The 27,521-nt window shown below is 42.9% G+C and overlaps 4 protein-coding genes across 4 annotated transcripts; 3 read left to right on the top strand and 1 right to left on the bottom strand.

Annotated features, from left to right (window-relative positions):
- Nucleotides 1-774: 774 nt before the first annotated feature.
- LOC117964916 (apolipoprotein A-I-like) lies at nucleotides 775-4,468 on the bottom strand. The gene is made up of 4 exons (XM_059019911.1): nucleotides 4,361-4,468; nucleotides 3,468-3,523; nucleotides 3,012-3,162; nucleotides 775-1,622 (listed from the first exon to the last, which is right to left on the bottom strand). Exons 2-4 carry the CDS (start codon nucleotides 3,505-3,507, stop codon nucleotides 1,058-1,060), a joined length of 756 nt encoding a protein of 251 aa, XP_058875894.1. The 5' UTR covers nucleotides 3,508-3,523; nucleotides 4,361-4,468; the 3' UTR covers nucleotides 775-1,057.
- Nucleotides 4,469-7,986: 3,518 nt separating this feature from the next.
- On the top strand, nucleotides 7,987-11,764 carry LOC117964915 (apolipoprotein A-I-like). Its single transcript, XM_059019910.1, has 4 exons — nucleotides 7,987-8,077; nucleotides 8,772-8,827; nucleotides 9,154-9,304; nucleotides 10,604-11,764. The coding sequence occupies exons 2-4, from the start codon at nucleotides 8,788-8,790 to the stop codon at nucleotides 11,166-11,168; spliced, it is 756 nt and encodes a 251-aa protein (XP_058875893.1). The 5' UTR covers nucleotides 7,987-8,077; nucleotides 8,772-8,787; the 3' UTR covers nucleotides 11,169-11,764.
- Nucleotides 11,765-16,100: 4,336 nt separating this feature from the next.
- Nucleotides 16,101-20,162, top strand: LOC117969748 (apolipoprotein Eb-like). Its single transcript, XM_059019909.1, has 5 exons — nucleotides 16,101-16,248; nucleotides 16,527-16,597; nucleotides 17,197-17,347; nucleotides 18,080-18,367; nucleotides 19,305-20,162. Exons 2-5 carry the CDS (start codon nucleotides 16,555-16,557, stop codon nucleotides 19,648-19,650), a joined length of 828 nt encoding a protein of 275 aa, XP_058875892.1. The 5' UTR covers nucleotides 16,101-16,248; nucleotides 16,527-16,554; the 3' UTR covers nucleotides 19,651-20,162.
- A 5,001-nt stretch (nucleotides 20,163-25,163) lies between these two features.
- On the top strand, nucleotides 25,164-27,430 carry LOC131729697 (apolipoprotein C-I-like). Its single transcript, XM_059019919.1, has 4 exons — nucleotides 25,164-25,286; nucleotides 25,879-25,959; nucleotides 26,391-26,532; nucleotides 27,163-27,430. The coding sequence occupies exons 2-4, from the start codon at nucleotides 25,905-25,907 to the stop codon at nucleotides 27,236-27,238; spliced, it is 273 nt and encodes a 90-aa protein (XP_058875902.1). The 5' UTR covers nucleotides 25,164-25,286; nucleotides 25,879-25,904; the 3' UTR covers nucleotides 27,239-27,430.
- Nucleotides 27,431-27,521: the final 91 nt, after the last annotated feature.

Raw genomic sequence — 27,521 nt, 5'->3', positions numbered from 1 at the left:
AGCACCTGTGTCACGGCACCCCAAGTTCGATGTACAAATACAACGCGAATTCATATCATGTGCTTTAGATAGATCTATATGGTAACTGGCGCGCCGGCACTTACAGATTCAGGACTGCATCTCTGCCTTTGAGTGACTTAAGTTGGGATGAATACCATCGCGAATAGGGAGCGTCTGTCTGTGTGTGTGTGTGTGTGTGTGTTTGTTTTGGTTTTTCCTTCTGTCTCCTCTTTCTTTCTTTCTTTCTTTCTTTCAAAAAGATAATGTCTCCTATCATTATAGTGTAGCTCAGAGCTTCTATATAATAATAATAATAATAATAATAATAATAATAATAATACTTGCATTCGTGTTTTTAGAGGGTTTGTTTTAATAAAACGTGTTTTTTTCAGTAGAGTCGGGCTGTAACAATGAACTGTGAATCGATGAATCCTAACGCTCTCCTTACATCATATCCCACGCCTCCCCTGTCTGTGATTGCGTCACAAATATCATTAGGAATCGGCAGCAGAATGCAGAGGAAAGGCAACACCTAGAACCCCGAATGTGTTCTAGAACCCCAAATGCATCAGCCCTTCCCATGCAGTGTGTGCAGTGACAGTGTATTTACACACGAGTTAATCACTTCATGTCAGTGTGCATCGTCACGATGGACTTCATGGGGAAATCTTTCTGCAGGATATATGCAAGCACACAATTGTGTCAGGAAAGAGTCAGGGTTAGGGTTAGGGGTCATGGGAGAACTTAAAAACAAACAGTTAAAGTCAGAAAATGTGCATTTAGAATTGTTATTTTATTATAAATTAGAAGAATAATTTACAGCGCGTTCGTAAAAGCCATCAGGAAATCTCTTAAATAAAAACACATCGAGAAGGCATTTGTCGCTCTTAACACTGAGTCTAGAGAATCTAGGGCATTTAAAGTTTAATCAAATTATAAAGCCCCTGTGAGAGAAATGGTACGCCCCACGACGAGCGTTCCGCTCCACTGCAGTAGAGCAGAGCAGGAGAATGCTAATGCTGGAGCGTACCATTTCTTCTCTCCTTAGAGGGGTGGTTTAGTTGAAGTTCTGGCGGAAGGAATCCCACAGAGAGGAGAGCTGAGCCTGCAGATCCTCTGCGTAGGGGTTCAGCTTCTGCTGGAGGTCCTCAGCGTAGGGGGTGAGGTTCACCCGCACCTCCTGGGCAGCCTGGCTCATCCTCTCCTGCAGGGTCTGGGTCAGGGGCCCCATCTTCTGCTGGAACTCCTCCAGACGCTGGGTGATCTTGTCTTGGAGCTCGACGGCGTAGGGGCTGAGCTGGGCACGAAGCTCCTCCACGTTCCCCTGCAGCTTCTCCCTCAGCTCCTCGGTGCTGACGGCCAGGCTCTGGCGCAGGGTCTCCGAGTTCTGGTCCAGGGCCTGGCGCAGCTCGTCGATGTTCTTCTGGATCTTGCTGTTGAGCTCGTCCGCGTACGGAGTCAGCTGGCTGTTCAGGGCCTGCAGGTCGCTCAGGAGCTGCTTCCGCAGGACCTCGGCGTCCCGGCTCATCTTGTCCAGGACCTCCTGGGCCATGGGGGTCATCTTACCGCGCAGCTCCACCGCGTACTGGGTGGCGGTGCTGGCACTCTCCGAGATTCTGGTGCTGCTCAGGGGAGGGGGAGGGGGGAGGAAGGGGAGAGGAGAGGTTTAGCAACTACTGGTGATGTCGAGACAGAGATATGAGAGAGAGGAGAGCAAAGCGAGGGACTAAAAGAAGGAGAGAGAGAGGAGATGTTTAGCTACTCTGATGGAATTGAGTGAGAGATGGGAGAGAGAGAGGAGATGTTTAGCTACTCTGATGGTATTGAGTGAGAGATGGGAGAGAGAGAGAGGAGATGTTTAGCTACTCTGATGGTATTGAGAGAGAGATGGGAGAGAGAGAGGAGATGTTTAGATACTCTGATGGTATTGAGTGAGAGATGGGAGAGAGAGAGGAGATGTTTAGCTACTCTGATGGTATTGAGTGAGAGATGGGAGAGAGAGAGAGGAGATGTTTAGCTACTCTGATGGTATTGAGTGAGAGATGGGAGAGAGAGAGGAGATGTTTAGCTACTCTGATGGTATTGAGTGAGAGATGGGAGAGAGAGAGAGGAGATGTTTAGCTACTCTGATGGTATTGAGAGAGAGATGGGAGAGAGAGAGGAGATGTTTAGATACTCTGATGGTATTGAGTGAGAGATGGGAGAGAGAGAGGAGATGTTTAGCTACTCTGATGGTATTGAGTGAGAGATAGGAGAGAGAGAGAGGAGATGTTTAGCTACTCTGATGGTATTGAGTGAGAGATGGGAGAGAGAGAGAGGAGATGTTTAGCTACTCTGATGGTATTGAGTGAGAGATGGGAGAGAGAGAGGAGATGTTTAGCTACTCTGATGGTATTGAGAGAGAGATGGGAGAGAGAGAGGAGATGTTTAGATACTCTGATGGTATTGAGTGAGAGATGGGAGAGAGAGAGGAGATGTTTAGCTACTCTGATGGTATTGAGTGAGAGATGGGAGAGAGAGAGAGGAGATGTTTAGCTACTCTGATGGTATTGAGTGAGAGATGGGAGAGAGAGAGAGGAGATGTTTAGCTACTCTGATGGTATTGAGTGAGAGATGGGAGAGAGAGAGAGGAGATGTTTAGCTACTCTGATGGAATTGAGTGAGAGATGGGAGAGAGAGAGGAGATGTTTAGCTACTCTGATGGTATTGAGTGAGAGATGGGAGAGAGAGAGGAGATGTTTAGCTACTCTGATGGTATTGAGTGAGAGATGGGAAAGATGCTTTTTGAGTTCAATTTAAACTTGTTTAAAGCACTCTGATCAAAGCAAGCTTGATCAGCCCCAGTGTGTGTAGAGGTAACAAGCTCAGGTGTGTCTTATTAAACTCCTAGTGAAACCAGGAATGGATCAAACTGTTGTGTGGCCTGGTCCGGTCTGGTACTGTGTTGTGTGGACCGGTCCGGTCCGGTGTGGTACTGTGTGGACCGGTCTGGGTTTCTCTCCGGGACTTACTTGAGCTCCTGGCCCAGCTGGGACTGCTTCACCTTCTCCAGAGTTTCCTCAGCGGTCTGGGTCGCCTTGGCAACATATTCCCAGAATGCATCTCTCACCACCTCCAACTCAGTCTTTGGCTCATCCTGCCACAGGATGTTAGCGTGACAGCCTAGAGAGAGAGGGGGAACGAGAGAGAGGGGTTAGTGAAGGAGGGGGAGAGGGGGAACGAGAGAGGGGTTAGTGAAGTAGGGGGAGAGAGAGGGAATGAGAGAGAGGGGTTAGTGAACGAGGGAGAGAGAAAGGGGGATTGAGAGAGAGGAGTTAGTGAAGGAGGGGAGAGTGGGGATGTAGAGGGAGGAAAAGAGAGAAAAGAAGATGGATGGAGAGGGAATGAGAGAAGAGTGAAGGAGGGAGAGGACTGGGAGAAAGAAAGAAAGGAAGAGATAAAGAAAGCCCGCTGGTTGCTGTACGTACCAGTGAACACGGCGATAGCAAGAACCACAAGGAACTTCATGACTGGATCTCGATCTCTGTAGAGACACAGGAAGCAGCACAGATTACTGTACACTGTGTAACACTGAGGAGAGAACTACACACAGACAAGCACTGCAGACACACTGCAATCACACACATGATAATCTGAACACTGCAGACACACTGCAATCACACACATGATAATCTGAACACTGCAGACACACTGCAATCACACACATGATAATCTGAACACTGCAGACACACTGCAATCACACACATGATAATCTGAACACTGCAGACACACTGCAATCACACACATCATAATCTGAACACTGCAGACACACTGCAATCACACACATCATAATTTGAACACTGCAGACACACTGCAATCACACACATGATAATCTGAACACTGGTCAATCCAGATGGGGATCAGTACAGTAAGACTCAGAGATAGTTGTATGTAAAGTTATTTTGACGTTTTAAATTCTTTACTTTTACTGTAGATATAATAACCTTACATCCTTACATCAAAATGGGATCACAATATATCACAATATATTATAGATTATGTGCAAGAAACACTATTTAATATGTCAATATATTCCAAAATAGAATTCCAAATCTATTCCAGCGTTTCACACTGAAGCCCTTCTTGAGCTGTGTGTAAAGAGAAGTGAACACAGAGCAGCGAGCCTGTGACTGTTCAAGAATCAGAAACATACTGTCCCAAATCTATAAAAATCACAGATTTAACTATAACAGCTCGCGGAGAAAAACAAACAAACAAGTCAAACATTTCCACGATATTAGCAAGTGTCTATCCTTTGAGCAGCGTGTGTGTGAAGCCAGAGCCTCACTGATAAATCTCTTGCAGCAATGCGATGTCTTACCTTGAGAGTCAGCTCGTCTCTGTGAGTAGTGATTGAGTGTGTGGCTTTGCTGCTGGGAGCTGTGTGTATTTATAGCGCTGCCTCCTTGTACTATCACTGACTCGGTGGCTGCTGGTGGTGTTAAAGTCCACCCGGACTGTGCTGCTGTCACTGACAGCTCTGCATTTGTTACAACACAGCCAACAACAGACTGGAATACAACACGTGGCTAATGAACTATTTTGAACCCCAATTATGCTATTGAGATTCCATAGCACTGACCCTTCTCACAGATTACTGCTTTTGGTTTCTCCGCTGGTTACTATATATTATAAAGACATTTTAGAGGGCTGGATCGCATCAATATCAGGGTCTAGTGCTATATATTATAAAGACATTTTAGAGGGCTGGATCGCATCAATATCAGGGTCTAGTGCTGTATATTATAAAGACATTTCAGAGGGCTGTATCGCATCAATATCAGGGTCTAGTGCTATATATTATAAAGACATTTCAGAGGGCTGGATCTCATCAATATCAGGGTCTAGTGCTATATATTATAAAGACATTTCAGAGGGCTGTATCGCATCAATATCAGGGTCTAGTGCTATATATTATAAAGACATTTCAGAGGGCTGGATCGCATCAATATCAGGGTCTAGTGCTATATATTATAAAGACATTTCAGAGGGCTGGATCGCATCAATATCAGGGTCTAGTGCTATATATTATAAAGACATTTCAGAGGGCTGTATCGCATCAATATCAGGGTCTAGTGCTATATATTATAGACATTTCAGAGGGCTGGATCGCATCAATATCAGGGTCTAGTGCTATATATTATAAAGACATTTCAGAGGGCTGTATCGCATCAATATCAGGGTCTAGTGCTATATATTATAAAGACATTTCAGAGGGCTGGATCGCATCAATATCAGGGTCTAGTGCTATATATTAAAAAGCCATTTCAGAGGGCTGGATCGCATCAATATCAGGGTCTAGTGCTATATATTATAAAGCAATTTCAGAGGGCTGGATCGCATCAATATCAGGGTCTAGTGCTGTATATTATAAAGCCATTTCAGAGGGCTGGATCGCATCAATATCAGGGTCTAGTGCTATATATTATAAAGACATTTCAGAGGGCTGGATCTCATCAATTTCAGGGTCTAGTGCTATATATTTTAAGACATTTCAGAGGGCTGTATCACATCAATATCAGGGTCTAGTGCTATATATTATAAAGCCATTTCAGGGGGCTGGATCACATCAATATCAGGGTCTAGCGCTGTATATTATAAAGACATTTCAGAGGGCTGGATCGCATCAATATCAGGGTCTAGCGTTGTATATTATAAAGACATTTCAGAGGACTGGATCTCATCAATATCAGGGTCTAGTGCTATATATTATAAAGACATTTTAGAGGGCTGGATCACATCAATCTCAACGTCTCCTCTGTGTGTGTGTGTGTGTGTGTGTGTGTGTGTGTCAGTGTGTGTGTGTGTGTTTGTGTGTGTGTGTGTGTGTGTGTGTGTGCGTGTGTGTGTTTGTGTGTTTGTGTGTGTGTGTGTGTGTTTGTTTTGTATCACATGAATTCGGAGCACGTAGTGAAAGTGTAACTAAGTCGTTATGGAATTTACTGCACCCCAATAAAAACCAAGAAACAAACACACACAGTCTAATGGGATGGAATAACCAGCGGTCCGCTTTCATTTTTAAAAAGTACCGTTGACTTATAAAGGGCAAAGTACCGTGACATTTTCAGATATACCTGTTCATATATTTACTGTACTCTGTCCTTCACTTTGACGCTGTCTGCTAACTATCTGAATGATTCTGAGGCCAAAGATCCCTCCACTGTAATCACGCGGATTATTGTATCAATCTGTGTGTTTAGAAGATACTGACAGCACCTCAAAATCCATTTTACTACAATATATCAACTCTTGGTGTCCTGTTTAATTGTACAGCTTAATTTCACATTCTTCAGTTAGACCAAAATAATTCAAGACTGAAAAGGTGAAATTGTTTGGGTTTTTTTTCACAGTAGATTTGATACCAGGTCACCCCCCTCTCCGGTTTCACTGTGAGTTTCATTATTAATATAATTTAACATAACTAGTGATTCTTATCTGGTTCATTATCTTCCCTATGCTTTACTACACTGTGCTGTGCTTTTACCACAAGCTCCTGATATTGATGCGATCCAGCCCTCTGAAATGTCTTTATAATATACAGCACTAGACCCTGATATTGATGCGATCCAGCCCTCTGAAATGTCTTTATAATATACAGCACTAGACCCTGATATTGATGTGATCCAGCCCTCTGAAATGTCTTTATAATATACAGCGCTAGACCCTGATATTGATGCGATCCAGCCCTCTGAAATGTCTTTATAATTTATAGCACTGACCCTGATATTGATGAGATACAGCCCTCTGAAATGTCTTTATAATATATAGCACTAGACCCTGATATTGATGCGATACAGCCCTCTGAAATGTCTTTATAATATATAGCACTAGACCCTGATATTGATGCGATCCAGCCCTCTGAAATGGCTTTATAATATATAGCACTAGACCCTGATATTGATGTGATCCAGCCCTCTGAAATGTCTTTATAATATATAGCACTAGACCCTGATATTGATGTGATACAGTCCTCTGAAATGTCTTTATAATATACAGCACTAGACCCTGATATTGATGCGATCCAGCCCTCTGAAATGTCTTTATAATATATAGCACTAGACCCTGATATTGATGCGATACAGCCCTCTGAAATGTCTTTATAATATATAGCACTAGACCCTGATATTGATGCGATCCAGCCCTCTGAAATGGCTTTATAATATATAGCACTAGACCCTGATATTGATGTGATCCAGCCCTCTGAAATGTCTTTATAATATATAGCACTAGACCCTGATATTGATGTGATACAGCCCTCTGAAATGTCTTTATAATATACAGCACTAGACCCTGATATTGATGCGATCCAGCCCTCTGAAATGTCTTTATAATATACAGCACTAGACCCTGATATTGATGCGATCCAGCCCTCTGAAATGTCTTTATAATATATAGCACTAGACCCTGATATTGATGCGATCCAGCCCTCTGAAATGTCTTTATAATATACAGCACTAGACCCTGATATTGATGAGATACAGCCCTCTGAAATGTCTTTATAATATACAGCGCTAGACCCTGATATTGATGTGATCCAGCCCTCTGAAATGTCTTTATAATATACAGCACTAGACCCTGATATTGATGCGATACAGCCCTCTGAAATGTCTTTATAATATATAGCACTAGACCCTGATATTGATGCGATCCAGCCCTCTGAAATGTCTTTATAATATATAGCACTAGACCCTGATATTGATGCGATCCAGCCCTCTGAAATGTCTTTATAATATATAGTAACCAGCGGAGACACCAAAAGCAGTAATCTGTGAGAAGGGTCAGTGCTATGGAATCTCAGTAGCATAATTGGGGTTCAAAATGGTTCATTAGCCACGTGTTGTATTCCAGTCTGTTGTTGGCTGTGTTGTAACAAATGCAGAGCTGTCAGTGACAGCAGCACAGTCCGGGTGGACTTTAATACCACCAGCAGCCACCGAGTCAGTGATAGTACAAGGAGGCAGCGCTATAAATACACACAGCTCCCAGCAGCAAAGCCACACACTCAATCACTACTCACAGAGACGAGCTGACTCTCAAGGTAAGACATCGCATTGCTGCAAGAGATTTATCAGTGAGGCTCTGGCTTCACACACACGCTGCTCAAAGGATAGACACTTGCTAATATAGTGGAAATGTTTGACTTGTTGGTTTGTTTTTCTCCGCGAGCTGTTATAGTTAAATCTGTGATTTTTATAGATTTGGGACAGTATGTTTCTGATTCTTGAACAGTCACAGGCTCGCTGCTCTGTGTTCACTTCTCTTTACACACAGCTCAAGAAGGGCTTCAGTGTGAAACGCAGGAATAGATTTGGAATTCTATTTTGGAATATATTGACATATTAAATAGTGTTTCTTGCACATAACCTATAATATATTGTGATATATTGTGATACCATTTTTAATATATATATATATATATATATATATATATATATATATATATATATATATATATATATATGTTTTTGAATATACTGCAGTGTTTTTTGGAAGGATGTAAGGTTATTATATCTACAGTAAATTATTATGTCTGCAGTGTTCATATTATCATGTGTGTGATTGCAGTGTGTCTGCAGTGTTCAGATTATCATGTGTGTGATTGCAGTGTGTCTGCAGTGTTCAGATTATCATGTGTGTGATTGCAGTGTGTCTGCAGTGCTTGTCTGTGTGTAGTTCTCTCCTCAGTGTTACACAGTGTACAGTAATCTGTGCTGCTTCCTGTGTCTCTACAGAGATCGAGATCCAGTCATGAAGTTCCTTGTGGTTCTCGCTATCGCCGTGTTCACTGGTACGTACAGCAACCAGCGCGCTTTCTTTATCTCTTTCTTTCTTTCTTTCTTTCTTTCTTTCTTTCTTTCTCCCAGTCCTCTCCCTCCTTCACTCTTCTCTCATTCCCTCTCCATCCATCTTCTTTTCTCTCTTTTCCTCCCTCTACATCCCCACTCTCCCCTCCTTCACTAACTCCTCTCTCTCAATCCCCCTCTCTCTCCCTCCTTCACTAACCCCTCTCTCTCATTCCCCCTCTCTCTCCCTCCTTCACTAACCCCTCTCTCTCGTTCCCCCCTCTCCCCCTCCTTCACTAACCCCTCTCTCTCGTTCCCCCTCTCTCTCCAGGCTGTCACGCTAACATCCTGTGGCAGGATGAGCCAAAGACTGAGTTGGAGGTGGTGAGAGATGCATTCTGGGAATATGTTGCCAAGGCGACCCAGACCGCTGAGGAAACTCTGGAGAAGGTGAAGCAGTCCCAGCTGGGCCAGGAGCTCAAGTAAGTCCCGGAGAGAAACCCAGACCGGTCCACACAGTACCACACCGGACCAGACGGGTCCACACAGAGCCATACCGCACCAGTCCACACAACACAGTACCAGACCGGACCAGGCCACACAACAGTTTGATCCAGTCCTGGTTTCACTAGGAGTTTAATAAGACACACCTGAGCTTGTTACCTCTACACACACTGGGGCTGATCAAGCTTGCTTTGATCAGAGTGCTTTAAACAAGTTTAAATTGAACTCAAAAAGCATCTTTCCCATCTCACACTCAATACCATCAGAGTAGCTAAACATCTCCTCTCTCTCTCTCCCATCTCACACTCAATACCATCAGAGTAGCTAAACATCTCCTCTCTCTCTCTCCCATCTCACACTCAATACCATCAGAGTAGCTAAACATCTCATCTCTCTCTCCCATCTCTCACTCAATACCATCAGAGTAGCTAAACATCTCCTCTCTCTCTCCCATCTCTCACTCAATACCATCAGAGTAGCTAAACATCTCCTCTCTCTCTCCCATCTCACACTCAATACCATCAGAGTAGCTAAACATCTCCTCTCTCTCTCCCATCTCACACTCAATACCATCAGAGTAGCTAAACATCTCCTCTCTCTCTCTCCCGTCTCTCACTCAATACCATCAGAGTATCTAAACATCTCCTCTCTCTCTCCCATCTCACACTCAATACCATCAGAGCAGCTAAACATCTCCTCTCTCTCTCCCATCTCTCACTCAATACCATCAGAGTAGCTAAACATCTCCTCTCTCTCTCCCATCTCACACTCAATACCATCAGAGTAGCTAAACATCTCCTCTCTCTCTCCCATCTCTCACTCAATACCATCAGAGTAGCTAAACATCTCTCTCTCTCTCCCATCTCACACTCAATACCATCAGAGTATCTAAACATCTCCTCTCTCTCTCCCATCTCTCACTCAATACCATCAGAGTAGCTAAACATCTCCTCTCTCTCTCCCATCTCTCACTCAATACCATCAGAGTAGCTAAACATCTCCTCTCTCTCTCCCATCTCACACTCAATACCATCAGAGTATCTAAACATCTCCTCTCTCTCTCCCATCTCTCACTCAATACCATCAGAGTAGCTAAACATCTCCTCTCTCTCTCCCATCTCTCACTCAATACCATCAGAGTAGCTAAACATCTCCTCTCTCTCCTTCTTTTAGTCCCTCGCTTTGCTCTCCTCTCTCTCATATCTCTGTCTCGACATCACCAGTAGTTGCTAAACCTCTCCTCTCCCCTTCCTCCCCCCTCCCCCTCCCCTGTGCAGCACCAGAATCTCGGAGAGTGCCAGCACCGCCACCCAGTACGCGGTGGAGCTGCGCGGTAAGATGACCCCCATGGCCCAGGAGGTCCTGGACAAGATGAGCCGGGACGCCGAGGTCCTGCGGAAGCAGCTCCTGAGCGACCTGCAGGCCCTGAACAGCCAGCTGACTCCGTACGCGGACGAGCTCAACAGCAAGATCCAGAAGAACATCGACGAGCTGCGCCAGGCCCTGGACCAGAACTCGGAGACCCTGCGCCAGAGCCTGGCCGTCAGCACCGAGGAGCTGAGGGAGAAGCTGCAGGGGAACGTGGAGGAGCTCCGTGCCCAGCTCAGCCCCTACGCCGTCGAGCTCCAAGACAAGATCACCCAGCGTCTGGAGGAGTTCCAGCAGAAGATGGGCCCCCTGACCCAGACCCTGCAGGAGAGGATGAGCCAGGCTGCCCAGGAGGTGCGGGTGAACCTCACCCCCTACGCTGAGGACCTCCAGCAGAAGCTGAACCCCTACGCAGAGGATCTGCAGGCTCAGCTCTCCTCTCTGTGGGATTCCTTCCGCCAGAACTTCAACTAAACCACCCCTCTAAGGAGAGAAGAAATGGTACGCTCCAGCATTAGCATTCTCCTGCTCTGCTCTACTGCAATGGAGCGGAACGCTCGTCGTGGGGCGTACCATTTCTCTCACAGGGGCTTTATAATTTGATTAAACTTTAAATGCCCTAGATTCGAAACCTACCCTGTATACTATATAGAAAAAGAGTGTATCTATCGTTCCTACCTGTTGTAATTGAAGCACAGCACCCTGCCCTCTCCCTTTATTTAGGGTCAAGCGTGGCATCTTACTGGGCAGCGTGTGGCATGTCGTGTGTGCTGTGTGATGCTCAGGGCTGTAGTTCACAGATGCCATCAGTATTGTTCTGTTCTCAGCTCTGTACAGCACACGGTGTGTTTGTAACACAATGCAATGACGTGCTGTCTATGGCATGCTTCTAAACAAACAGGGAGACTTCTCTCTCTCTTCCACTCTTCTGGTGTGAAATTCAAACGTTCATTTTAGCAGCGACAAGTGCCTTCTCGATGTGTTTTTATTTAAGAGATTTCCTGATGGCTTTTACGAACGCGCTGTAAATGAATCCTCTAACTTATAATAAAATAACAATTCTAAATGCACATTTTCTGACTTTAACTGTTTATTTTTAAGTTATCCCATGACCCCTAACCCTAACCCTGACTCTTTCCTGATACAATTGTGTGCTTGCATATATCCTGCAGAAAGATTTCCCCATGAAGCCCATCGTGACGATGCACACTGACATGAAGTGATTAACTCGTGTGTAAATACACTGTCACTGCACACACTGCATGGGAAGGGCTGATGCATTCGGGGTTCTAGAACACATTCGGGGTTCTAGGTGTTGCCTTTCCTCTGCATTCTGCTGCCGATTCCTAATGATCGAATGATATTTGTGACGCAATCACAGACAGGGGAGGCGTGGGATATGACGTAAGGAGAGCGTTACGATTCATCGATTCACAGTTCATTGTTACAGCCCGACTCTACTGAAAAAAACACGTTTTATTAAAACAAACCCTCTAAAAACACGAATGCAAGTATTATTATTATTATTATTATTATTATTATTATTATTATTATTATTATTATTATATAGAAGCTCTGAGCTACACTATAATGATAGGAGACATTATATTTTTGAAAGAAAGAAAGAAAGAAAGAAAGAAAGAAAGAAAGGATAAATAAATAAATAATAATAAATGGAGAGAAAAGGCAGAGAAAGAATGAAATAACTCTCACTTTTCCAAAGCTAATATCAGACACGAGATGAACACGTGGCGTGGGTTCTGCCCTGGCCGCGCCTCCAGTTCCTCTCAGCAGTGCTGAAGTCCAGCCCTCGTGATCGGGGGAAAGGTCTTGGGTTCGACTCATTACAGGCGACTGCTGTTCATATTAACCAATCACTCGCCGGATTCCGCACGTCGACAGAACTGGACACGTTGAACGAGTCTGTGATCTTAAAACAACGACAAGGGCAGAAACAGCTTTACTGAGCAATGCGCTGAGTCTAAAACACGCACAAGCCACACCCACACGCCATATCTATCTATCTATCTATCTATCTATCTATCTATCTATCTATCTATCTATCTATCTATCTATCTATCTATCTATCTATTTATCTATCTATTTATCTATCTATCTATCTATCTGCCTGTCTGTCTATCTATCTATCTATCTATCTATCTATCTATCTATCTATCTATCTATCTATCTATCTATCTATCTATATATATATATATATATATATATATATATATATATATATATATATATATATATATATATATAAAGGACTGAAATAATTTCAAATTTATGTTGTTGTTTTGACGGACTCTGACTTCCTTTCAGAACGAGTATAGTCAGGAAATCAATGCCAAACGCAACGAGGAACTAGTTCAGGTTCTGGACGGGGGGTTATTTAATCGGGTCAATCAAACCATTCAGAACAGGGTTAGATCGATGGTATCGAATCGCTTTGGGTTTCCTCCCCTTGCGTGCTGTTAATATGTGTATTTATTTAACGCTCGATCTGCAGTGTTGTAATAGTACTGACATACAGACGGCCGGTGACCTTCCTCTTCGCTGACTCATCGGCAGTCACACAGAGGCAGTGACCGACAATAGCATCCACACCTCCGGACACGTTTTGCAAGATGGCATGTCTCGCCTATCTGTGACAAAGGCCGTTTCTTTTCTGGGAAGTGAAAGTCTTCGTTTAAAGCCTCGATGCAGACTGATTTCTTCCCCCGCGGCCTGACTGGGGTCGACAGCAGTTTTCACTCGGTCAGTGACCGGTGAGCTGTGTCAGCTGTTTTTAGTGAAATTAGATTTTTTTAAATCCCCTCTGTGGTTTACCGCGGTTTGCAGTGGGAGTCTCGTTCTACTGTCCAACATAAACTCCATGAAAACTGTTTATTTTATTTTAATTTATTTTATTTAACTGTCTCATGTTGTCCTTTAAGTTATACAGCCTTCTCTTCCTCAACTGACAGGGACTGGAAATGCCGTGACAATAAGCGGTAACTGACCACATCAAAGTGTATTGAAACACAGTGAAAGCATAGCAAAGCACAGAGAAGCATTGTAAAGCACAGAGAGGTCTGGTAAAGCACAGGGAAGCATTGTAAAGCACAGAGAGGTCTGGTAAAGCATAGGGAAGCATTGTAAAGCACAGAGAGGTCTGGTAAAGCATAGGGAAGCATTGTAAAGCACAGAGAGGTCTGGTAAAGCATAGGGAAGCATTGTAAAGCACAGAGAGGTCTGGTAAAGCATAGGGAAGCATTGTAAAGCACAGAGAGGTCTGGTAAAGCATAGGGAAGCATTGTAAAACACAGAGAGGTCTGGTAAAGCATAGGGAAGCATTGTAAAGCACAGAGAGGTCTGGTAAAGCATAGGGAAGCATTGTAAAGCACAGAGAGGTCTGGTAAAGCATAGGGAAGCATTGTAAAGCACAGAGAGGTCTGGTAAAGCATAGGGAAGCATTGTAAAGCACAGAGAGGTCAGGTAAAGCATAGGGAAGCATTGTAAAGCACAGAGAGGTCTGGTAAAGCATAGGGAAGCATTGTAAAGCACAGAGAGGTCTGGTAAAGCATAGGGAAGCATTGTAAAGCACAGAGAGGTCTGGTAAAGCATAGGGAAGCATTGTAAAGCACAGAGAGGTCTGGTAAAGCATAGGGGAGCATTGTAAAGCACAGAGAGGTCTGGTAAAGCATAGGGAAGCATTGTAAAGCACGATAAAGCATTTTGAAAAACAAACTAAAGTAACCCTTTGTTTTGCATCATGTGCGCAGTCTTGTGTTTTTTTCGTACCAGCCACGCTTTGCAATCTCCACAGCTGTCCCAAACTAAACACAGAAACCAAATCATCGCCCGCAGCGCCGGGTCGAGCCAAACACGCCCGTACATGAGAGCAGGTGTGCCTTATAAAACAGATTACAAACACGCCCGTACATGAGAGCAGGTGTGCCTTATAAAACAGATTACAAACACGCCCGTACATGAGAGCAGGTGTGCCTTATAAAACAGATTGCACCACAAAACACAAGAACAACAGCGTCTGTTTACTGCTCAGTGCGCAAAGCAGCAGACTCCGCATCTGCCGATAAGATCGCAGACCGTCTTATCGCTCGCCTGCGGGTACAGGGATTTGGAAAGAGGAATTTATTTTATAAACAGACTTTGAAAATAAATACTGTTGCGTGTGTGTCTTAACATTCCAATGTGTGCGTGCGTGGCTGCGTAGCCTGCCCGACTCTAACCAGCAGTCTGTTCTGAAAAAGCATTGCCAAGTTAGCTGGGGAATAGATGTGCGCATCATTATTATTATTATTATTATTATTATTATTATTAGTTTATTTAGCAGACGCCTTTATCCAAGGCGACTTACAGAGACTAGGGTGTGTGAACTATGCATCAGCTGCAGAGTCACTTACAACTACGTCTCACCCGAAAGACGGAGCACAAGGAGGTTAAGTGACTTGCTCAGGATCACACAATGAGTCAGTGGCTGAGGTGGGATTTGAACCGGGACCTCCTGGTTACAAGCCCCTTTCTTTAACCACTGGACCACACAGCCTCCTATAAACGCTGTTGTCCTTATTTAAACACACACACACACACACACACACACACACACACTATTACACGACGAACACAAATAAGGTTATTATTATTATTATTATTATTATTATTATTATTATTATTATTATTAATAATAATAATAATAATAATAATAATAATAATAATAATAATAATAATAATAATTAAAAGTAAAATTAGAAACTGGAATCTAGGTTTACCCCCTATCTGTGTGTCGAGTGTGTGTTTGAGATGACTGTACCACTTGCTCCTCGGAGGAGTATCACTTCACTGCCTCAGCTTGCCCTGGACTTTTCAATACAAACGCTTCAAACGCAAAAGTTTCTGCTCATTAATATTCAGCTGGGTCGCATTGTATTTCGATGTTCTACGTAATCGAATCACTAACTCGCGTGGTTGCAGTTTGCCCAGGAGTTCTTAGAACTTGGAAGACGTCACAGTTGCACAGTTATAATCTTATGTAAGGCATATTGGACATTGCCCTTATCTATTGCGCGCCCGCCAGGAACTTAACCCATTGCTTGTAAACAAACACGCGTTGCATCGATTATCCTGCGAGTCGACTGTCTCAGGGTAGCGGCTGTCGAGAATGTTTGAATAGACAACGTGCAGGACTCGATCATCTAAAGCGGTCACAGCTAATCAGCATGTTTACTTACATCGGTATACAATTTGATGTATTTGATTTATTTTTGCATAAGTTCTGTTCTTTTGGGGGTGAAATAAGTCCTCGCGCTAGGGTTCAGCTCCTGCAAACTAACCCGAGCGCGTTCTCTACAGCTCTGCAGGAACTTCGCTCCTCGCTGGACACAGTGGCGCTGACTGCGCCGCGGGTTCTGTGCTGGAGTGAGCAGAGTGCGATAAACGTGTCGATAACACGGGGCACATGACGCACAAAGAGGCGCTCTCTGCAGGGCTATAAAAGAGAGCAGCGGGTCAGCGATCCGCTACACAGCAGCACGAACACCGAGCAGAGCAGGTGAGAGACACCCGAGACAAGGGAGAGAGTTTAAGAAGAGTTCATTATTTAGATTTTCATTCATATATATATATATATATATATATATATATATATATATATATATATATATATATATATATATATATATATATATATATATATATTCTTTAAAATCTGTTTAAGAATTGAATGAAACCCGATGATACTGATTTTAAAAGAGAATGCATTTGTAACTGTTTTCTTTTAGAGCATATTGATTTAAATTTTTTTGACAGTTTTTTCGTTTCTTTCCGCAGTTAATTGGTCGTTCAACGTGCAGCAATCATGAAGGTCCTCGCGCTCGTTTTGGCTCTTGCCGTCATCTCCGGTAAGTTACTTATATATTTACTAAATGAAGTTCTTAACTAAAGTTCGGGAGGACACCAATCTCCGCGTCACCAAATTGAATCATTCAATTTACACATGAGCTAATTAAGATTGTTCGCACTATAAATACCCTCTTCACTTCCCTCTCAGTTGGGTTTTGATTCCATCTTAACCCACCACCTCCTCATCTCCACCTTTCTCAAAAACATTTTCTGTGTTTTGTCAATGGGGGTTTCCGCCTCGTCCAGTCGGCCAGGCAGCGAGCCCTCAAACCAAGTTAGGTTTGATGCCAAATGAATGTGTGTATACAGCATACTTCTCTCTAAAATCGCACGCTCCGCATTCTCCACAATAAATATTTGTACTAAAACATGGTGATTGGTGTTTGTCCCGAACTACTGAATGTATACTTTGATTTAAACGTTATCAGCAAAATGTTATATTTGTGTATTGAATTGATATATATATATATATATATATATATATATATATATATATATATATATATATATATATATATATATATATAAATAAATGTTCTTAGATGATTGTCCATATAATTACTATCTCATGATAAATGTGTGGATTTCTCATCGACAGGGACTCACGCCCGCGCCGTTCCCAAAAGCGAACTGCAGGGAAAGTGGGAGGAGAGCGTGGACAAGTTCTGGGAATACGTGAATAAGGTGGCAACCACGGCCGACGATTTCGTGGATCAAATCAAGGGATCCCAAGTCAGCAAGGAACTCGAGTAAGTGCCAATTCAAAGCAGGAATAACAAGGCCTGATGGGCATCTTTATATATAAACATAAAGAAACAAACAGGTCACAGAAACGCAGCCTTGGGGAGTCTTATCAGAAGCCCCCCCCCATTGTTTAGTTTGGTGCGCCTGGTAGATCAGGGTCTAAACAGCAAACATGAACGATAGAGAGAGAACACACACACACGCGCACACACACACACACACACACACACACACTGACACACACGCGCACACACACACACACACACACTGACACACACACACACTGACACTCACACACACACACACTGACACTCACACACTGACACACACACACACACACACACACACCAATATTAAACAAACTGCAGTAGGTTTACAGTAGGCTACATTTCTGTTTCCTTGGTTTTGTAGGAGGTCTGCAGTTATTCTTAGTGGTCAGAGGATTTTTTCGTTATTTTTTTTTTTTTCAAAATTGCAATTAGGATTATAGCATGCAAAGATGTTCACATGAAGTCCATAGTAACCATGCACACTAACATTGTAATGATGAGTAAACACACCTGTATTTACTCAGTAACTCTGATCAAACACACAGTAGTTAGTTATAGAGATACTAATGCAAAGTGTTACCCAAAAAGAGCCCCATTGCAATGAACCCGTCTCAAAAGCCATCCACCGGACGGCCCGGGGCTAAAGCACGTCTTTAAACTAAAGTTCCCCCCCTCTCCCCCCCCCAGCGGGCTCATCACAGACACCATGGGTGAGCTCAACATCTACGCTGACGACCTCCAAAACAAGCTGGCCCCCTTCACCCAGGACGCTGCCGCCAAGTTCGGCCGCGACGTGGGGGCGCTGAGGGGCAAGCTCCAGGGGGACATGGACGAGGTGAAGGGGAAGATGGCGCAGTACGCGGAGGAGCTGAGGCTCATGGTGGGTCAGAACGCGGAGGAGGTGCGCTCCCGGATCAGCATGTACACACGCAAGCTGAAGAAGAGGCTCAACAAGGACACCGAGGAGCTGCGCAGGTGAGGGGCCGGTGCCCAGCCTACCGAGGAGCTGTGTGTGCGTGTGCGTGCGTGTGCGTGTGTGTGTGTGTGTGTGTGTGCGTGTGACCCTGAGCAAGTCACTTCACCTCCTTGTGCTCCGTCCTTCGGACGAGACTTAGAAACGAGCTCCTATTGGAAGTGACTCTGCAGCAGCAATAGCAGCAGTTGTTGATGATGCAGAGTTCACCCCCCCTAGTCTCTGTAAGTCTCTTTGCATAAAAGCTTCTGCTGAACGACTCACTGATGATGATTTCTTCTTGTGGTTTTTGCATTGCCCTCTTCTGCCTTCGTTCTTGTAGGTCTTCTATTTTTTTCCTTATTATTATTATTATTATTATTATTATTATTATTATTTATTTCTTAGCAGACGCCCTTATCCAGGGCGATTTACAATTATTACAAAATATCACATTATTTTTTTACATACAATTACCCATTTATACATTTGGGTTTTTTACTGGAGCAATCTAGGTAAAGTACCTTGCTCAGGGGTACAGCAGCAGTGTCCCCCACCTGGGATTGAGGGGCAGTGTGGAGTAGTGGTCAGGGCTCTGGACTCTTGACCGGAGGGTCATGGGTTCAATCCCAGGTGGGGGACACTGCTGCTGTACCCTTGAGCAAGGTACTTTACCTAGATTGCTCCAGTAAAAACCCAACTGTATAAATGGGTAATTGTATGTAAAAATAATGTGATATCTTGTAAGTCGCCCTGGATAAGGGCGTCTGCTAAGAAATAAATTATTATTGAACCCACGACCCTCCGGTCAAGAGTCCAGAGCCCAAACCACTACTCCACGCTGCTGTCCTAGTTCATCGTTCTTCTGTAATATTACTGGCTGGGGTTTTATTATTACGATAGCCCTGGTGATCTCTATTGCTGTGACAGCCCTGGCGCTCCCCTTCCTCTCCCTTGCAGGAAGCTGAGCACCTACACGGAGGAGCTCCGCTCCAAGACCAGCCAGAACCTGGAGGCGGTGCGCGAGAAGTTGGAACCCTACACCGGAAACATCCGCGAGAGCACCCAGCAGAAACTGGGCTCCCTTCAGCAGATCTTCCTGGACTCGGCCGGGAGCCTCCAGGAGCACTTCAACAGCAAGGCAGAGGAGTTCAAGAAGCAGATGGACCAGACCACCCAGGAGATCCACAGCACCCTCCAGGGGAAGGCGGAGGAACTGCGCAGCTGGTTCGAGCCCTACACCCAGAGCCTGAGGGATCAGTTCAACGCCATGATCGAGAAGATCAAGCAGAACGGCCAGGTCTAGAACCTGGGAACCCGCTCTAGATGACCTTACAGGTTTTCAGTATTGGGCCCAATGTAGCTTCAGTTACAAAACAAAGTCCATGTTTTTTTTTCCACCACTGTTGTCCTTTCCATCACATTAGCATGGTGCTATACCCTCTCTACTGTCTCTCCCATCATCAGCTTTTCTGTACACAACCCAGTATTCAAATACACCGTCAGTATTTACTCAGAGTCACTCCTTTTAAAACTTAATAATGTGACCCTCCTAGGTCAGGCTGTGTGTTGTGTGGAGATGCTGCATTCTAACACAGCCCCTGTCTGTCTGTCTGTCTGTCTGCCTGTCCGTCCCGCAGTGCACAATATGGTGCCCACACTTTGTACTGTTTTCATGAAGCCAGAATGATTTTTTTTCAGCATTCTTCGATATCTTGTGCTGTTAAGTAAAAGTTTTTGCTCCTTTTTGCTAAATCTACTGAACTACGTGTGAGAAATAAAAACCAAACCAAATAAAAGGTGACTCATTACTGGTGACTGCCTGTTCGTGTGTGTGTCTGTTTGATTCACTTTAAATACACACAATTCATTATACTGCTGTCATATTTTTTACACACATCTAGTCCGAGTTAGTGCTGCCAATGCATAATAGCTTCTCAGTAAAATAAATAAATAAATAAAAATATATTGTTCATTTTAAATGTATTCAAGTTGTTTACATTACTATATATATATGTTTTTGATATCATGCATTTATTATATCATGCATTTATAGACTAGAGGAGAGTTTTTTTTTTAATCAAGTCCCAGAGTTTTCGTTTATCATTAACTCCAATTATTTCAATGCATACCCTCTATCTCGCCAGTAGAGGTCAGTAGTGTCTTTAACACAGTAGACGTTTAAATATACAAACCTTGTATAAAAGTTTCGCACAGCAAAGTTTAATAAAGCATAGGGAAGCATTGTAAAGCACAGAGAGGTCTGGCAAAGCATAGGGAAGCATTGTAAAGCACAGAGAGGTATGGTAAAGCATAGGGAAGCATTGTAAAGCACAGAGAGGGCTGGTAAAGCATAGGGAAGCATTGTAAAGCACAGAGAGGTGTGGTAAAGCATAGGGAAGCATTGTAAAGCACAGAGAGGTCTGGCAAAGCATAGGGAAGCATTGTAAAGCACAGAGAGGTCTGGTAAAGCATAGGGAAGCATTGTAAAGCACAGAGAGGTCTGGTAAAGCATAGGGAAGCATTGTAAAGCACAGAGAGGTCTGGTAAAGCATAGGGAAGCATTGTGAAGCACAGAGAGGTCTGGTAAAGCATAGGGAAGCATTGTAAAGCACAGAGAGGTCTGGTAAAGCATAGGGAAGCATTGTAAAGCACAGAGAGGTCTGGTAAAGCATAGGGAAGCATTGTAAAGCACAGAGAGGTCTGGTAAAGCATAGGGAAGCATTGTAAAGCACAGAGAGGTCTGGTAAAGCATAGGGAAGCATTGTAAAGCACAGAGAGGTGTGGTAAAGCATATTAAAATTCAAACCTTGGTATGGTAAACTATAGGTAAGAACACTACACGTGTGTCGTGGTATTTATAAGAGCTGTAGCGTCAAACCCGGAGAACTGAGCAACGTTACTTTCTATATGACGTATTATTAAACATGTCCTGCAATGCTTGGAGCAGTCAATTGCAATATTATACCCGAGTGTTTTATTTTTTAATTTTTTTATTGACTAATTAGTAACGGTACCTCTTTCCACCGACAGCCCTTACATTTACACAATAAAACCTCTTTCAGACACAAAACACATGACACATTGTGCAAAGTCAGAAAGCAAGACTATTTCAAATGAATAAGCATCGAAAAGGTCTCACAGATCACGGGAGGCGTGTTACAGCTCGCTCTGCCCGTTAGTGCCCTGCAAAAACGCGTCAAAACAGCAGGAAAAGACGCTTCACAACCACAAGAACAGAAAAGAACGCGCAGTCGCAGTCCGCTCCTTTTGTTCGTGTCTTGCTGTCTGGGGGGGGGGGGGGTGGAGGTGGGGTTTTGGTTGGGGGGGGGGGGGGGGTCAGTTGGAATGGAATGACCGCCAGAAACCTTTCTGAGTCAACGCAGCCTCGAGACACCGAGTTTTGCACCCGTCTCGACTCGCCCTGGTGTAAACCCGCTTCGCCTCTCAAGAGTGTCTGAAATGTTTGTCTCGCTCGGTTTCCCACGCAGCACGCAGTTTAAAAAACAAAAGGTTTAAAAAAAGAAAGAAAGAATAAAAGAGAAGAATTCAGTTTGATTTCGGGATTTAGCTTCAGAAAAGTTTACCACAGTGCAAAACGATCTTGCAAATGCTCTGTGAAACGAATGGGCTGTTCTTCTGTTTAGTATAAAGAGTATTGATTTTTTTGTTATTGTATTTTCCTACGCCTACATTAGGCCCTTGGACCGCGCAGGTCTGGTACCGTTGCCCCGTGTTCGTGACCTGCGCTCACAGCTCGCCCGCCTCTCGGACTGAATGACCTACACGTGTTCTGTAAAAGACAGGGCGAGTCACCGTCATTGAACTCGTAAACCCCGAGGCTGAATCTCTGCACAGCTGGAACACTTGGCAGAAAGACAGACATTCCTTCCGCTGTCTGAACCACCAACACATCTTCAGCCCAAATGCAGAATGACCGAGAATAACCTCTACTCTTAAAACGATCCGTTTAAACAGATAGGAAAAAGTCCCTTAATGTTTCACGATTTAATAAAGCACAGAGAGGTCAGGTAAAGCATAGGGAAGCATTGTAAAGCACAGAGAGGTCTGGTAAAGCATAGGGAAGCATTGTAAAGCACAGAGAGGTCTGGTAAAGCATAGGGAAGCATTGTAAAGCACAGAGAGGTCTGGTAAAGCATAGGGAAGCATTGTAAAGCACAGAGAGGTCTGGTAAAGCATAGGGAAGCATTGTAAAGCACAGAGAGGTGTGGTAAAGCATAGGGAAGCATTGTAAAGCACAGAGAGGTCTGGTAAAGCATAGGGAAGCATTGTAAAGCACAGAGAGGTGTGGTAAAGCATAAGGAAGCATTGTAAAGCACAGAGAGGTCTGGTAAAGCATAGGGAAGCATGGTAAAGTACAGAGAGGTATGGTAAAGCATAGGGAAGCATTGTAAAGCACAGAGAGGTCTGGTAAAGCATAGGGAAGCATTGTAAAGCACAGAGAGGTCCGGTAAAGCATAGGGAAGCATTGTAAAGCACAGAGAGGTCCGGTAAAGCATATTAAAAGCATGGTACATGCGTGGCAAATAGAAAAGGGAAAATTGCTAATGTCTTCTCATCGTTTTAATTCTTATTCCGTGCATCGGTTCTTGTAAACAAATCATTTACAGAACAGAAAATCCACTGCCTGGGGAAGGACAATGGAAACACGCAGTCGAGGCGTGTGTTTTAAAATAAACTGCAAAGCAAGCGAAAATAATTAGTACCTAAAAAACAAAAAAAGCTACAAAATGTGCCCTAACAAGTCCGAGGCATGAAGACAACACGGAGACCTTGTGTGCGTTGAAAAACAAAACACGAGGTTAAGTCCGGTCATCGCTCCCACACACAGCTCCACAGGGCGCGTTTGTGTTGCAATAGACACGACCGACAAATATATCGGAAGAAAGATACTGATTTGGAGAAAATATATATAAGCTGGTTTAAAACCGTTGACCCAGAAAGGATTGTTATTTTAAATTTTGTTTTTTTTTGTAACCTTCGGATGAGACGAAAAACAAACGAGGTCCTATTGGAGGTGACTCTGCAGCAGCAGCAGTTGATGATGAAGCAGAGTTCACCCCCTAATCTGTAAATCGCTTTGGATAAAAGCGTCTGATAAATTATTATTATTATTATTATTATTATTATTATTATTATTATTATTATTATTATTATTATTATAAAAACTGTTTTTAACATGAATTCAAGCCATATCAAGAATTCCAATGGAATTAATATAAAGCTCCAAAGGGATTCTAACGATGTCGACTACAGAGATATAAACCAACCGAACAGCCAACAAGGCCTGCTGTGTGATACACACGAGGCTGAAATGAAGCGCTGAGGGATGCGTCGCGATGAACCGCGTGGACTCTGTGCGCGTATTGCGTCTTTATCGTTTGAATGGAATTACAAACGCTGTTTCCAACACTGTGTGTACAATGGATAGGATTCAGGACTCGTTGTAACCCTGTGGGCTAAAGGTTGAGATTGCGCTTATCAACGCGGGGGCGGGGGGGGGGGGGGGGGGGGGTCATGCTTATTTTTTGTAAAAAAAAAATACATAAATAATACATTACACCGTCTAAAAAACTGGAAGATTGGAGCTGTTTTAATCATATAGGCGAGAGGTTCTGAAGATAGCGCTTCACGCTGGACAGAGTTCAGAATGCCGGACACGTCATGGTGATGTCATCATAGCGGGTGTATGGACCGTGTTTTCAAAACCTTTCCCTCATTTCCCCCCCAACTACTGTAAAACAAAACAAATACATTTTAAAGACTGGAGTAAAAGTTTTGAGAATATGGAACATACAAGAGAAACACAGACATTAGGAAGTCGTACAGACCACTATTTCTATTTTAATGGCTCCATTTCACTTTAATTAATTAATTGATTAATTAATGAATTGATTTATTTATTTATGTATTGTCTTGCTTATTATATATATTTTTTGTATTTAAAAATTCCTAGACAAGATAGACAACTCGTCCCCTGATTTATCAAGAACGAGAATTGCGTCTTATTATCACGTATCTCGAAGCTATATATCTATCTATATATATATATATATATATATATATATATATATATATATATATATATATATATATATATATATATATATATATATATATGTATATATATATATATATATATATATATATATATATATATATATATATATATATATATATATATATATATATATATATATATATAGTATTGTATTAGGACACCTTTCTAAACGAGTTATCTGAAGCTCATATGGACTTCCCAAATAAATAAATTCTTATATAATTGTCAATAATTTCAGATTCATGGGACCATGAATATCGATAGTATAGTGTTTTAAAAAACACACACATCGTATTTTGTCATATATCGTATTTTGCCACACTTGTACTTGCTAGAACCAAAGTCATTGTATTTATCTTGCTCTTAATTGTATTATTACTTGTACTGTGATTCTTGAAATGTATTTTTGTTTACGACTGTAAGTCCCCCTTTATAAGGGTGTCTGCTAATAAATAAATAAATAATAATAATAATAATAATAATAATAATAATAATAATAATAATAATAACACAACGCCAGCAATAATCAATTACAAAACATGACATCCTATAACCCTATCAATGAATAAGCGTGTCACAATGAACGAATGAACACGCCACAGTAGTTCACAGTGTGATTTGATTCTGTGAGTCTGGTTGTATTGTAGGGGTGCAGATTTCTTTATTTGATCAGGAAGGATCAGGCCGGGTTATTGCTTCAGATTTTGCAGAATCGATGAAGCATGATACTCTGCGATGCTACGTCACCGACTTCCAAATCAGCGTGTGACGTCACCCCAAGCACTGTATAAAGAGCTCGCAGGTACGTCCAGTTTGCATCTCAACTCTCGACATCACATCCAAAGCGAGGCTGAAGCGAGGTAAGCGTGAGGCATCCTAACTGTGACTGCGTGTAGAATTAGCGATGTATCCAGTTTATAATGCATTTTCCTTTAAAGTTTTTGCAAGGCGAGTTCTCCAACTTAAAGATCTTGACAAAAGAGTATATGTATGTATGTATGCATGTATGTATGTATAATATGTTCTGTGCGGTTTATCCAGGACTCTCTTGTAAACGAGTAGTCCCGTGCACAAAACTCGACGGAGTGTTTTTGTCAATAATTTCATACTGATGGGACCATGAATATCGAAGACACGCGATCGGTACCCTACAGTGTTAAAAAAATATATAGATAAAGTGTTACCATAACAAAGCAAACGCCTTTACCCCTGAATAATAATAATAATAATAATAATAATAATAATAATAATAATAATAATGAAACCTGCAATTTTACAGAAAGTTACTAATGAAAAAAGTCTCTTAATTGCTGTGCTGCAAATTCTATGTGATGCAAAACATTTGTCCATAGCTGTATAGTAACTCGTCTCTCTCTCTCTCTCTCTCTCTCTCTCTCTCTCTCTCTCTCTCTCTCTCTCTCTCTCTCTCTCTCTCTCTCTCTCTCTCTCCAGTGAAGTGACTATCACATCAATAGAAAATGAAGCTGTCCGTCGCAGTCGCTCTAGTTGTGCTGGCTCTTGCCGTGCTCGTCGGTAAGTAATTGCTTATGAACTATTTAATTTTACAACAACAAAACGTTTTTCACCCTATAACTCCCTGAAAAAAAAAAGTAATGGTGACATATTACATACAAAAAAAATAACATTTTTCAAACAGAGATGAAATGCAATTACTAACCAAACTGAGCTGCTAATAAACGAAAATTGCTTTAAAACTGTCGACTACAGCAGTTTGCTTTGCATAGGGTTAGGGTGTTACAGGGATGGAAATCAGACTCCTATTGCACAGCAGTATGATCCATTCTGGGTTTTACTACCAGCTTGATCAGCCCCCAGTGTGTCTAGCTAACAAGCTCAGGTGTGTCTTATTATGAAACTCCTATTAAAACCCGGAATGGATCACACTGCTATGCAATGGGAGTCTCATTCCCAGCCCTGGTCTCTGTGTGTGTCTCTCTCTACAGAAAGTGCCCCCCAGGATGCCACCCTGACCGAGCGTTTCAATAATTTCCAGACCAAGGTGGAGACTCTGACTCAGGACCTGACTGAGAAGACCAAGGCAGCCGTGGAAGAATTGCACAACAGCGAGTTCAGCGTGAACACCAGGTACTGCCCCTGCTCCTGCAAACCCAGCCAGTGTGTTCATGAAACCACAAGAGACCAGCGTTCAGGCTCTAGTGCCTTCATCAGGGTTATTATTGAAACTAGAAGAGACCGAGTCAAGCAGACCAGCGTTCAGGCTCTAGTGCCTTCATCAGGGTTATTATTGAAACTAGAAGAGACCGAGTCAAGCAGACCAGCGTTTGGGCTCTAGTGCCTTCATCAGGGTTATTATTGAAACTAGAAGAGACCGAGTCAAGCAGACCAGCGTTTGGGCTCTAGTGCCTTCATCAGGGTTATTATTGAAACTAGAAGAGACCGAGTCAAGCAGACCAGCGTTCAGGCTCTAGTGCCTTCATCAGGGTTATTATTGAAACTAGAAGAGACCGAGTCAAACATAGTAGCGTTTGGGCTCTAGTGCCTTCATCAGGGTTATTATTGAAACTAGAAGAGACAGAGTCAAGCAGACCAGCGTTTGGGCTCTAGTGCTTTTAGTAGTAAGAGATAAAACTTGTTATAAGTTGGCCTATAATTCATTTTTTGGAAGTCACCCATGACCAGCGATTTTATAGAACATGCGAGGTGTATGAATATGGCTTTCTGGTTTTATTAATATATGTGTGTTTGTTTTTGTAGGAACTGGTTCAAAGATACCTTTGAGAGCCTGAAGAAGCAGATGGATGAAGCTTTCGCTAACATTAAGCCCCAATAAAGAACCTGTTTTCTCCTCCCAGTCTGGCCCCTCTGAAGCAGATGAATTGATCATTCCTCTACACTGCTTCCCTTTTCTGTCAACACGTCTCATTCATTGCTTTGTTCTGTTTTAAGTTTGTTTTTAACGCAGAAATAAACTCCTGTCTTCTACTTGAAAATAATACTATTAATAAAAGACGTTTGTTTTCAACGCTGTTTGGTTGCTTTGTTTTTCTCAAGAGTCGCATGGTTTGTTCTATGGAGTTCAGAGAAGCTGCCCGGCCATGACTCTGAAAAACAAA

Source organism: Acipenser ruthenus, unplaced genomic scaffold (assembly GCF_902713425.1).
Source record: "Acipenser ruthenus unplaced genomic scaffold, fAciRut3.2 maternal haplotype, whole genome shotgun sequence".
In the NCBI taxonomy this organism is placed as follows: domain Eukaryota; kingdom Metazoa; phylum Chordata; class Actinopteri; order Acipenseriformes; family Acipenseridae; genus Acipenser; species Acipenser ruthenus.
Note: the sequence above shows the minus strand (reverse complement) of the source record. Positions and strands in the feature narration are given on the sequence as shown.

What these genes read in the sequence shown, in the direction of transcription:
- LOC117964916 (XM_059019911.1), bottom strand. Translation starts at nt 3,507, where the DNA reads ATGAAGTTCCTTGTGGTTCTTGCTATCGCCGTGTTCACTG. An exon ending in TGCTATCGCCGTGTTCACTG is followed by an intron (nt 3,163 to 3,467) that starts GTACGTACAGCA and finishes CTCTCTCTCTAG; the next exon opens with GCTGTCACGCTAACATCCTG. An exon ending in CAGCTGGGCCAGGAGCTCAA is followed by an intron (nt 1,623 to 3,011) that starts GTAAGTCCCGGA and finishes TCCCCTGAGCAG; the next exon opens with CACCAGAATCTCGGAGAGTG.
- LOC117964915 (XM_059019910.1), top strand. Translation starts at nt 8,788, where the DNA reads ATGAAGTTCCTTGTGGTTCTCGCTATCGCCGTGTTCACTG. An exon ending in CGCTATCGCCGTGTTCACTG is followed by an intron (nt 8,828 to 9,153) that starts GTACGTACAGCA and finishes CTCTCTCTCCAG; the next exon opens with GCTGTCACGCTAACATCCTG. An exon ending in CAGCTGGGCCAGGAGCTCAA is followed by an intron (nt 9,305 to 10,603) that starts GTAAGTCCCGGA and finishes TCCCCTGTGCAG; the next exon opens with CACCAGAATCTCGGAGAGTG.
- LOC117969748 (XM_059019909.1), top strand. Translation starts at nt 16,555, where the DNA reads ATGAAGGTCCTCGCGCTCGTTTTGGCTCTTGCCGTCATCTCCG. An exon ending in CAAGTCAGCAAGGAACTCGA is followed by an intron (nt 17,348 to 18,079) that starts GTAAGTGCCAAT and finishes TCCCCCCCCCAG; the next exon opens with CGGGCTCATCACAGACACCA. An exon ending in GACACCGAGGAGCTGCGCAG is followed by an intron (nt 18,368 to 19,304) that starts GTGAGGGGCCGG and finishes TCTCCCTTGCAG; the next exon opens with GAAGCTGAGCACCTACACGG.
- LOC131729697 (XM_059019919.1), top strand. Translation starts at nt 25,905, where the DNA reads ATGAAGCTGTCCGTCGCAGTCGCTCTAGTTGTGCTGGCTCTTGCCGTG. An exon ending in GGCTCTTGCCGTGCTCGTCG is followed by an intron (nt 25,960 to 26,390) that starts GTAAGTAATTGC and finishes CTCTCTCTACAG; the next exon opens with AAAGTGCCCCCCAGGATGCC. An exon ending in GAGTTCAGCGTGAACACCAG is followed by an intron (nt 26,533 to 27,162) that starts GTACTGCCCCTG and finishes TTGTTTTTGTAG; the next exon opens with GAACTGGTTCAAAGATACCT.